The 11,145-nt window shown below is 35.0% G+C and overlaps 1 protein-coding gene and 1 long non-coding RNA gene across 3 annotated transcripts; one reads left to right on the plus strand and one right to left on the minus strand.

The window, feature by feature from the left end:
- Positions 1-3,811: 3,811 nt before the first annotated feature.
- On the minus strand, positions 3,812-8,694 carry LOC114744903 (uncharacterized). Its single transcript, XR_003740154.1, has 3 exons — positions 8,626-8,694; positions 8,383-8,387; positions 3,812-3,823 (listed from the first exon to the last, which is right to left on the minus strand). It is a non-coding gene; the product is annotated as an uncharacterized LOC114744903 (long non-coding RNA).
- LOC114744902 (uncharacterized) lies at positions 5,285-10,656 on the plus strand. Of its 2 annotated transcripts, none has more exons than XM_028933049.1 (9): positions 5,285-5,345; positions 6,645-6,781; positions 6,876-7,843; positions 7,971-8,077; positions 8,177-8,253; positions 8,628-8,694; positions 9,182-9,272; positions 9,349-9,408; positions 9,887-10,656. In XM_028933049.1, exons 3-9 carry the CDS (start codon positions 7,004-7,006, stop codon positions 10,454-10,456), a joined length of 1,812 nt encoding a protein of 603 aa, XP_028788882.1. In that variant the 5' UTR covers positions 5,285-5,345; positions 6,645-6,781; positions 6,876-7,003; the 3' UTR covers positions 10,457-10,656. The 2 variants fall into 2 exon arrangements, with proteins under 2 accessions (XP_028788882.1, XP_028788880.1); XM_028933047.1 differs by lacking the exon at positions 5,285-5,345 and adding an exon at positions 5,427-5,459.
- Positions 10,657-11,145: the final 489 nt, after the last annotated feature.

The raw sequence follows: 11,145 nt of genomic DNA on the forward strand, positions 1-11,145 counted from the left end.
TCGCTAGTATAAATATCACATAAGGGTATAGGAAATTATCGATAAGCTGATCGATAATATCAGGTAAACAATCGAGTTACTGATAAGAGACCCAAATCTGAAGTGTATTTATCGATCAAGTTATCGATAAATCAGTCATCAATAACGACTTCGATAAAAGGTAACACTCTGCACATTAGTTCTGTTACAAGTTTATCGATCATGTTTTCGATCATTTGTTTATCGATTACGTGTTCGAACTTTATGCTCTAACTCGTTAAATGCAGGAGATCAAATTCACTGATAGATCGATAATTTTATTGATCACAAAATTATCGATCACATGATCGATAATCAATGTCCTTTTTACTCCTACTCAGTTTTGCTACAGCTAAATTATCGATAACATTATCGATAATTTTGACTTGTTTGCTTAAATAAGTTTTCACATAACGTGATCGATAAAGAGTCTGAAAATTGACATATTTGCATTAAGTTATGGTGAACTATTTTTCGATCAAGTTATCGATCACTGGTTTTTCGATAAAATGTTCGATCATTTAAATTCCCGGAATTCATGTTTTTCACAAAACGTGATCGATAATCATTTCCTTTACCTTACAGGATTAAAATTCTTTCTTCACTATTATCGATCACTTGTTCGAATAGTTAATGATCGATAAGATGTTCGATCATTTCAAATAGCATGTGTCTTCCTTTGATTATTTACATAATCATGTTTTATCGATAATATTATCTATCATATATTTATCGATAAGATGTTCGATCATCAATGACTGAAGCTTCATTTTAATAACATCTAAATTATCGATAATCTGTTCGGTCAATTATATGATCGATCACTTGTTCGATCATGCAATGATTTCCTCTTTCTATGAAAATTCTTGGAGCCGATGATCCAACACTTGATCGATAACTTTAGTGATCTATTTCGAAAAGTCTTCATTCCGTTTATCGATAACTTGATCTATCATCAAGTAATCGATCATCTTTTCGATCAAACCAAACCGGAATGACACTCTGTTCTTGTTACTGATAAATGATCTCGTCACAAATCTTGAATGATAAATTAGCCTTCCTTCTGTATTCAAGGTTAAAGCACTCACCACAAAATTCTCACTTGTTCTAAGTTTGAAATATGCAGATTAATGAAAACGAGTGCAACGGCTCTTCAATGGGATTACGTAGACTGCGACCTACAGTGTCAGAAACTCAGACGCATTAATGGCGGAGCTGTTAAAACCAGTGAAACACGCAAACGAAGTCACAACGGCTAGAAGCCCTCCGTCTAACGGCTATTTAACGATATCAACTATAAAAGGCGCGAAGAGGCATTAATGAAGAGAATTGAATACCGGAGCTACCATCTGCTATTATTTAGTTACGCATTCAATACTCTGTTTTTCACTTTACTACTGAGCATCAGTGTTTATCATTGAATTCACTCTGTAAGAGAGCCATTCACTACTTTTATTAAAAACTTGAGAGACACTCAAGAGTGTGGACTCTTGAGAGGGGTTGTACCCTTACGGGAGTAAGGGGGAGTGATTGAGCGATTCAATTACTGTACCGAGGCACCAAGAGCCCTGTCGATCTTGGAAGATAGTGAAATACTCAGAGGTGTTCTGGGGACTGGAAGTAGGTCACGTGGATTAGACCGAACCAGTATAAATCTTGTGTCTCCTCTCTGCGGTTAAAATTCTCCTTACTCTGACTCCCTGGTTTTATTAATATTTGCACGCCTTTAGTTTTAAATTTTTGTAACTCACCCAATTCACCCCCCTCTTGGGTGAGATTGTTTCTAACAAATTTTACTTACCCATAATGATTCATATATAAATAAAAATATATACTTTTTACTTGCCAAAAAAACAATGAGAGAGAGGAGTAAAAAAAAAAAATCCCAAAGCAAGTTGTTTGAATGTGATGCGCATAAGTTGGAACTTGGAAGAACAATATAATATTCTTCCGATCCATGAAGAAGCTCCATGCACGATGCTCAAAATTAGAACAAGTCCATAACTTTACAGCCTATATACAGAGATATTGCACAAGATTAATGGGATTAATTCCTAAAACAAAAAAAGAATATAGGGAAAATTGCAAATAAAGACTCCTCAATATATAAAATAGCAATTAGGGACCCTAAATTTGACAAATTGCTCACAACGACCCGGTCCCAATTTGCAATTATGAAATCATGACCAAATTACCAAAATACCCCTCTTTAATTTTTTTTTTTTTCAAAAAAGAACACCACTGCCTCTCCGGAATCCGGCCGCCGGCGCCGGACCCTGAATTTGACAAATTGCTCACAAGGACCCGGTCCCAATTTGGAAATAACAAGTTCTTATTATAAAATAACAAGTTCGGGATTAAAATCCAAATGTATTGTTGTTATCACCTGAAAAAGAGTGTATTGTTATAAAAAAAACGTGTTGTTAAATTTTAATCCCAGACTTGTTATTTTATAATCAGAACTTGTTATTTTCAAATGTATTGTTGTTATCACCTGCAACAGAGTGTGTTGTTATAAAAAAAAAGTGTTGTTAAATTTTAATCTCAGACTTGTTATTTTATAATCAGAACTTGTTATTTTCAAATGTATTCTTGTTATCACCTGGAACAAGAGTAAATAAGTTAACTTATATTTTTTTTTGTATTATAATGTTAGCAAAAATTTGTTGGCTCAATGGTCATTCCTAATTTTGGGAAGCATGAGGTTGGGGGATCAAATCCCCCCAACCTCACTTCCCCCCAATTTAAAAAAAAAAACAGTTTAAAAAAAAAAAAATAAAGGAAGGCCACCGGAATCCGGCCGCCGGCATCGGAGCTCCAACGGCCGAGGTGGCGGAGCTCCGGCGACCGGCGGCTGAGGTGGCGGAGCTCCGGCGGCCGGATTCCAGCGAGGCAGTGGTGTTCTTTTTTGAAAAAAAAATTAAAGAGGGGTATTTTGGTAATTTGGCCATGATTTCATAATTGCAAATTGGGACCGGGTCCTTGTGAGCAATTTGTCAAATTCAGGGTCCCTGATTGCTATTTTATATATTGAGGGGTTTTTATTTGCAATTTTTCTAAGAATATATATATATATAAACTCAGAATCTGATTGATAATCATGAAGTAGTAGTGCGATGCACCTGTATTAACGCCGTAAGCACATGGTACGAGGTGGTCATGTTATCAGAAATCATTGTCCTTTCTCACACCTTTTACTATTTCTAATTTGGAATCATGATTATATTCGAGAGACCATATATATAGATATGTACTTTTTGATGCTTGGATTTACATATATGCGTATGTTTTAAAGAAATGATACGGTTTTTGATTCGGACCCTCCACATTCAATAAAATAAATACGTAAGTACATGTAGAGCCTTTTTATTCGGAAAAAAATACGTAGACATTTTGTTATTTTGTGCTCGAACGTTTTGTTACATGACTTGGAAATTCGAACCATCCACCTACCCACCTTGAAGATTAATGGAGGCTGCATGTGAGTTTCTGTACAGGTCACATGCCCAACAATAATGACCCAAAAATCATATTCCTCCATGGCAACAATATATATATATATATATATTATGATTGATACTTTGATTCTATTATCTGAGTTCCAATAATATATATATTTACTAACCACATGATAAGATTAGTTCTGATTATGAGCTTAACTTTGTACTAGCTCAGCTTTTAAATTAAATCATACATAAGTACGTTTACGCCCAATTAAGATATTGATTGATCCTAGCTAGTTATATTTTCTAAGCTAATTAGCAATGTCAAATCTCAATTAATCAATGTGAGTTTCTTTTGGATTCTCATGTCACATGATATTGTTCTAAATTTCTAATTAATTTAATTTTCTGCATTGTGTTTCTCCGATCGATCCTGTTTATAATTAAGGCTATAATTCTACGCTCTATCTTAAAAAATTGTGGGCAATGTAAATTACTACCTCCAATTTCTAGTATGAACCTATTTAATTAATTTTAGTAGATTAAGAAAACTAGTTAAATTAGTTACTAGTGTTGATTTTTTTAAAATATCTTTTAAAATCATTCAATGCAAACTTCATTAATATGTGTAATAAATAGGGGTAAGTTCAAAAAATAATAATAAGTATGAGAAGTAAAATGGATTGAGTTTTTGTATTTAGGGATCAAACTCAATTTTCTAGTTAGCCCTTATATTTAAAATCCAAGACAGTAATAACAATCAAATTATGTAGACTACACATTAATATTGACCGATTTGACATAATCACGCTTTAGAAAACTATGAAAAAGAAGTAAATTAGGCATAATTATGATATTCTCTTAAACGATAAACAAAGAAGGGGGACCGGTTTAATTTTCGCTGTGAGGGTCAAATTCGCAGCCGGCCGGGGTTATTCACATAAATTAAATTGCCACACCTCTTTACTGATAAATTCTCTATGTAAATGCTTTTATTTTTTTCACCTAAAAATTTATTAATTTCTTACAATTTTTCAAAAAATAATTCTATATAACATTCCAGTAGTTTTAAATTAAGTAATTTATTGCTTTATTTAAATATCATCATTTAACTTGTAAATCTTTTACAAGGGACGCAAGCAATGGCTCCTTTTTCTTTTCGCTCGATTTCTGTCTGGCCCAGTGGGAGAAGCCCATGCTCATACCTAACCCAATACGTGAGTGGTTTAGTCCAAGATTATTCTTGTTGGGCTCAATAAAAAGCCTATCAGAATTTTTGCTAAAAAAAAGTTCCTATTACTAATAGAGCTGAGTCTAAAGGAAGGATTTTTCTTATATTGAAAAAGATACTGACATTTAATATTCGATAATGTTTTGAATAAAATTGACTCTAATAAAAAATGTTGAATACACATGCCTGGAAAAAAAAATGAAAAGTTCCTATTGAGAAGGGAGAAGTAGGAATTGCTAAGCTACATGGATTCATTCACTAATTCTCAAATTGAGGACCAAATAATTCATTACATTATAGTTTAAATATGCCTTAGCTTAAGCTCTCCTTTTTTTTTTATTAATTAGAAATGGATATCTCTTCTAATAGAGATTCAAACCTTAGTTTTCTACATTGTGAGAAACTAGTTCTTTTTATTAGATTCAATCCCGTTAGTTTAAGCTCACCCTTTTATTTAGAAGACAATTTTTATTTTTAACATGCCGGGCCATTCATTAAATCTAACGGTCCAAAATTAATTCTTTGGGAAACTCCAGGAAGACTATCCACTACGGGATCTTTTTTCCCCGAGCTGCCGCGAAACCAAAATACGGAGGGTTTATGCCTCGGGAGCTCGCCTCGCCACAGCAAGGGAAGCAAACTCACAGAATCAGGTAAAACATCACAAAGTCTCGTCTTTTTTATTTCTTCTTCTCACTCCATGCCATCCTTCTCACAGATGATACTTCTTTTAGTCTTGTTCAAGGAAATAAAGGAAAGCTCAAAAGGTATTGTCTGAGGTTTTGTTCATGTATTTGTTACTACTGGATTACATTTTAAGCATACAGTAATATGTAAAACCCTGAGCTTAGCAGCATCAGGGATCATTGTGGGTTTCTTCTCTTGTCCTCTCTATGAAGGCTTCACAAGAATGAAACGAAACAGCCGGAAGAGAGTTGAAATATTGGAGAAAGGGAGGGAGAGAGCTGCATTGCTGACCCGGCTTTGTTGACTGGAGGTTTTATAGTAAATAGGTTGCTTTTTATGTGTGAATCCATTAATGATGAAAGAAGTTCATGCTTTTTGGTATAGAATCCTCCGCCCGGCCCCGGTTATTCCGTTTGAGGTGTTAGATTTCAAGTTGGGGTATAAGTGAGTATGAATAAGATCCAAGAAGAATTGCTATGAGGTCCCAAGAAGGAAAAATAATTACCGAAAGTCCCTATAACAACTGAGGAGCTACTTTTTAGTCATTATAATTGCAATTCTCCTAAGTTCTATAAATTCTCTCTTCAGAGTTGATTAACTAATTGGAAATAAGTTGTGACACTCTACTGTAAATATTTCTGCAAATCCTGATGTTCCTGCTGTTCTTTAGTGTATCGTGTTGGAGCAGTTGTACACATTTTCAAGTTTGTTTCTTTGGCCTTACATATCTTATGGGTTATTCCCTACGTTATTGACAATTATAAAGCAACCTTGTCACTCTTGCTGCTGTGCATGGGGTAGGAAGCTATTATATATGTGTGTGAATGCACACGCTGGGTTTACATTCAGCATATGTTCATGAAATTCATTTTTCAGAATGCTGTCCATGAATTTGCGGGGTCTGTCAATTTTGGATCTTGGTCCTGTTCTTATCGGGGTGCGATGGTTTTAAGTGTTGATGTGTCATTTTTTATTGGCCACTTTATGAAATAAACACTTAATGATGGGTTTTGCTTATTTGCTTGAGCTTGTTATGCCTCTGATTTTGTAGCGACAGCATCCTTTAACGTAAATTGAGTTGAAAATTTGGGGAATAACTTTTGTATTTGTGGCCAAGTTATGGTTTCCTTGCTTGATTTTTCAACAACAACATGCTTATGCCATTTGTTTTTAATTTGTTAATCAATTTCTCACAGTCAGGCTTTCTTATTTTCTCTGAAGTTTTATTAAGTTGCTCTAACTGAGCTGATCTTCTTGCTTTTCAGGATTACTGAGTACGTGTTTAGGCTGAACTTTACATGATGATCTTCATATAGGTCCATTGGTAGCTCACCCTTGGTTCTAGAGCTTTCTTTCCCTTGCAACACCATGATTTTTCTCATTATGTCCTCAATTACATCTGGTAAGTTATCTCTTTCCCTTGTGCGTGCGTGCACACACTTGTTTGTGTTGATAAGTAAATTTTTTAACCAGAACAATGCTCTGTCAATGTACAGGTTATATCTTCCAAACATAAAACATTTTGTGCCTCTGCAATTCCCTCTGGACTTTGAGGTGTAAGAGTTCTGAGTTTCTGTTCCTGTCATGCTTTGACAATACAAGATCCATAGGTCAATCTGGTCTCATGACTAACGGTAACCAGCAACAGCTTCCCTTGCCAAACAATAATCTGGGCATACAAACCCGCCCTCCATTGGGTGCAGGAATCCTCCAAAACATGAATCCCTTTATGACCAATATGCAGCCAATGGTCAATCCACTTCCTTTCATGCATGCTGCTAATAATTTTCATCCATTGCAAAACAATCAGCTGGTTCCACCTCATTTGACCTTGCTTGGTCAGCAGAATGGTGTTGGCAATATGAATTGCAATCCACTGTTTCCCGCTCAGGGACAAAACATGGTGAATGGAGGTCAATTTAATTTGTCTCAGGCCCAGGGGCATATTTTAGCACAAAATATTGCGAGTTTGCTTCAGCAAAATAACATGAATATGCAAAATGGACAATTTTGTGCTCCGTTGCCCCTGCAAAATATGAATCAACAGTTACCTATGCAGGTCTCAAACCCAGCTCAAGTTATTCCATATGGTATGCCTCCAGGTTCCCATCCTATGTGCAGCTTTCCAAACCAAGTGCCTCAAGCTATGATTCCTCAAACTCCATTTTCTTCTGCACCTATGCAGTTAAATAATGTGCCTGGAAACCAAGTGCCTCAGGCTATGGTTCCTCAAAATCCATTTTGTTCCGCAAATCTGCCATTAAATCATGTGCCTGGAAACCAGGTTAGGCCACAGTTTAACCAGAATGAGAAAAACATGTTCTCACCTGGAAAAACAAATGCTTTCACATCATCGCCTTTTGCATCTCAGCAGTTGGAGGGGAACACTCGGGCACCACCTAATCCTAATGGTTTGAAGCAACTGCATGCAAAACACTCCCAACCTGCATTTTCAAATTCTCAGGTAGCCTCTTTCTCTCTATTAAATACAATAATCACCACTTTTTTCCAGTCATATATTCTGCTCAGCCGCATGTACTATAGTAAAATAGTGGTGGCTATTGTTTTTAGTATGAATCTGATTATTGCAGGCAAATCCTATGAACAATGTCAAAGCTAATGCTCCAAACCCTAATTGGAAAGGTTCACTGAGCAAAAACTTAAAAAATAATCCAAATCGAGGGAGATTTCAAGGAGGGTACGCAGCTGTCTTCTTTCATTCCTCTTAATTTATTTTGTTTACACATGATGATATGCATCATTTGACCAAACGAAAATCTACATCCCTTTGATGTAGGTTTCAAAAGTCCAAGTTTCATGATATCAACAAAGGAAAGAAGAAATTTGGGACTCCAAAAGAACATCGGCCCAAAGGTTTGAATTTCTTTACCTTCTTACAAAGGCAAATGCCTATTTTGCTTTGAGATGGTTGTTAATAGCCTGCTATGTTGCCATGCTGCATGCAGAGCCTTGCAAATATAGCTCTGCTACAGGTTGTAAGACTCCAACTTCCCCTGTATTCTTCTGTAATTACTTTATCAATTTGTTGTTTGCTTTTCATCAAATTTCAACAATTATTCAATGTCAATAATGGAGCGGAAATTTGAAAGTTATATTAAAAAACTAAAGACGGTCACTTAAGCTGTGGTTTTATATGATATGCTGAATTTATGATTGGTTTTTAGTCCTTCGTGTTCCAAGGGTGCTATTAGTATGAACAATTAACTTAATATTGGTTGAACAAACAGGGTTCAACAATGAGAAGGTGGGAAATTCTGGCTCTAACTATAAGGAACAGAACAAGGAACTGAAAAGGTAGTTGTTGCCAGTCTTTTTAATTTATATTCATCTGCAGAACCACCAAATCAAAATTTTTATGCTTGCACGTTACATATAAGTTCACTGTCTATTATATTATGCTCTCTAACTACCATTTGAATCTGTCCCCAAGCTTGAAAAGCTACATATCAAGTCCTGAAATCGAATAAAATTTTTCATTCCAATATCTAGTCAATCAATAAGGTTTAGACCATTCTTGATGTTGGCAGTATATTTTAAGATTTCAGATGCCTTCATTTCCTATAGAAGATGAAAAATATTTGTTCTCTTTTGGGAACAAATTTAAAGATTAGAAATCAAGTCTGCTTTCTCTCTTGGTTTGACAACTTCATTTTCTCTTTCAACAACTTTCTAAAACATTGTGTTTCTTAGTGTATGACACATCATTTTCTATTAACATCATCTGACTCTCGAACCTTGATTTTGTATCTGATCAATGTTGGGTTGTTTCTCAAATTGTTAGATCTTTGTCAGTGATATACACTGACCAAGAAATCCAGCAGTGGCGTGAAGCAAGGAAGAAGAACTACCCTACCAAAGGCAACATTCAAAAGGTTAAATGAACTTCTTTATTTATTTCAATTTTATTTATCGAAAGCTGTTGTCTAAGATTTGAAATACTACCTGCAGAAGCAGAAGGAGCAACAAAGTGCATTGAAGGTCACTGATAGGGAGGTTTTCCGAAGAGAGGTATATTGTTTCATAGTTATATGCGCAAATTATTGGTGCTCTTTTACATTTACATTATTGGTCTCACTTTCAGCGACTAACCTAGAAGTTTGTGATTTCGCGAGTCCTTCCCAGTTGACATGCCTAATTGTTAAAGATTAGCTATGTTACCTGATTCATATGAACAGAGAAACAATTTTTACACCGAAAACCAGAAGATATTAATCTGAGGCATCAACTGTGGATCATAAAATTTGCAAATGAAGATCCCTTTTCCCAGAAGAGTCGAGCTTTTTCACCTGAAGACAATATTCCAGGGAAATGATATTTCCAAATTTAATAGTGTGGTTCAACTGAATTGTTTTGTAGCTAACGCTCCCTTGGTTTGGCTTTTCTCCATTTCTAGCATGAAATCAAAGTGAAAATAGACATATCTTTTCCTGGTTCCTAAGTAGTATTTGAACTCGTTGGTAATATATTAAATTTTTGTTTGTGGCAGCTCAAGGAGATTTTAGCAAAGCAAGCTGAGTTAGGGGTTGAAGTTGCTGAAATACCATCTTACTATCTGAAGGATTCTACAACAAAGGGTTTTGAGGGTGGAGAGAAAAGGAATTCCTGTAACAAAAGAAAATTCAAAAACAAGTTTGACAAAAGAACAGACAGAAAAGGTAGGTATTCCAAGAAGCAGAAATTTGCAAACAAAGATGTGGCGCCAGACCCTTCATCAGACAAGAGAAGTCCAACTTTGTTGCAAAAACTATTGAGTGCAGATATAAAGAGGGATAAGAGCCATTTATTTCAGGCTTTCAGGTTCATGGTAATGAATTCCTTTTTCCAAGAATGGCCTGACAAGCCACTTAGATATCCATCTGTTATGGTCAAAGAAAATGGTCCTGAAGGTGGTGATCAAGACCTTGTGAACTTGATAAATGACAAACGCGGTGATGTTATTGAAGATGGAGATTGTGATGATAATAAAAATGACTGTATAGAGCAAGTCAATCCGCAAGAGGAATGTCCTGATGGAGAATTTGAAGAATCTGAAGAGGAAGGTGAAATTGTAGATTGAACTCCATGATGCTATATCTTTGGTTCTAGCATTAAAGATTTTGACTATAAGCTCTGCTATATATTGTTCATCTAGTTTAGTAGATTTCATATCTCGAACACCTCTCTATTTTTGCCTGGAGGGACATGAACAGCTCGTTGTCTACCTTTGGAATTTTATGATAGGTGCGCGTAAATATAGAATCTTTTTTTTTTTTTAAAGAAAAAAAAGTGCTTAAAATAACATAGGGAATTCATAGGGTTTAAGAAAATTGGGTTGGCCGTTATGCCAGTCTAAGCACCGACTCAGTTTAATAGTAAGGCTAGAGTTTAAAATTGTAGTTGAACAGGGTACGAGTAAATTAATACTACCTCCGCTCTTAAATATAAGAGTTAATTGATTAATTTGAGGAGATTAATGAAATAAGTTAAGTTAGTTATTTATAATAAATAAGTGTTATCTTTCTTAAAATATCCTTGTTAATTAAATGTATTGATTATAACTATTATTATTAGAAGAGTTATCTTTAAAAAAAATAGATAAATATGAGAGATAAAGTGGATTGGGGTTTTATATTTAGGACTAAAATAAAAATAAAAAAGTCGTATATTAAGGACAAGAGGTAGTATATTTTAAATAATGTATGCTTAATATAAAACTAAATGATTATCTATAGTCATAAAAATGAGCATTTTTTCCGGCATACGATT

This window comes from Neltuma alba, unplaced genomic scaffold (assembly GCF_004799145.2).
Source record: "Neltuma alba isolate B1F8T4 unplaced genomic scaffold, ASM479914v2 tig00004477_pilon, whole genome shotgun sequence".
In the NCBI taxonomy this organism is placed as follows: Eukaryota; Viridiplantae; Streptophyta; class Magnoliopsida; order Fabales; family Fabaceae; genus Neltuma; species Neltuma alba.

Excerpts from the sequence above, each read along its gene's own strand:
- LOC114744902 (XM_028933049.1), top strand. The coding sequence starts at position 7,004 with ATGACTAACGGTAACCAGCAACAGCTTCCCTTGCCAAACAATAATCTG. Across the intron at positions 8,695-9,181 it reads CAGAACAAGGAACTGAAAAG|ATCTTTGTCAGTGATATACA; the intron begins GTAGTTGTTGCC and ends TCAAATTGTTAG. Across the intron at positions 9,409-9,886 it reads GGGAGGTTTTCCGAAGAGAG|CTCAAGGAGATTTTAGCAAA; the intron begins GTATATTGTTTC and ends TGTTTGTGGCAG.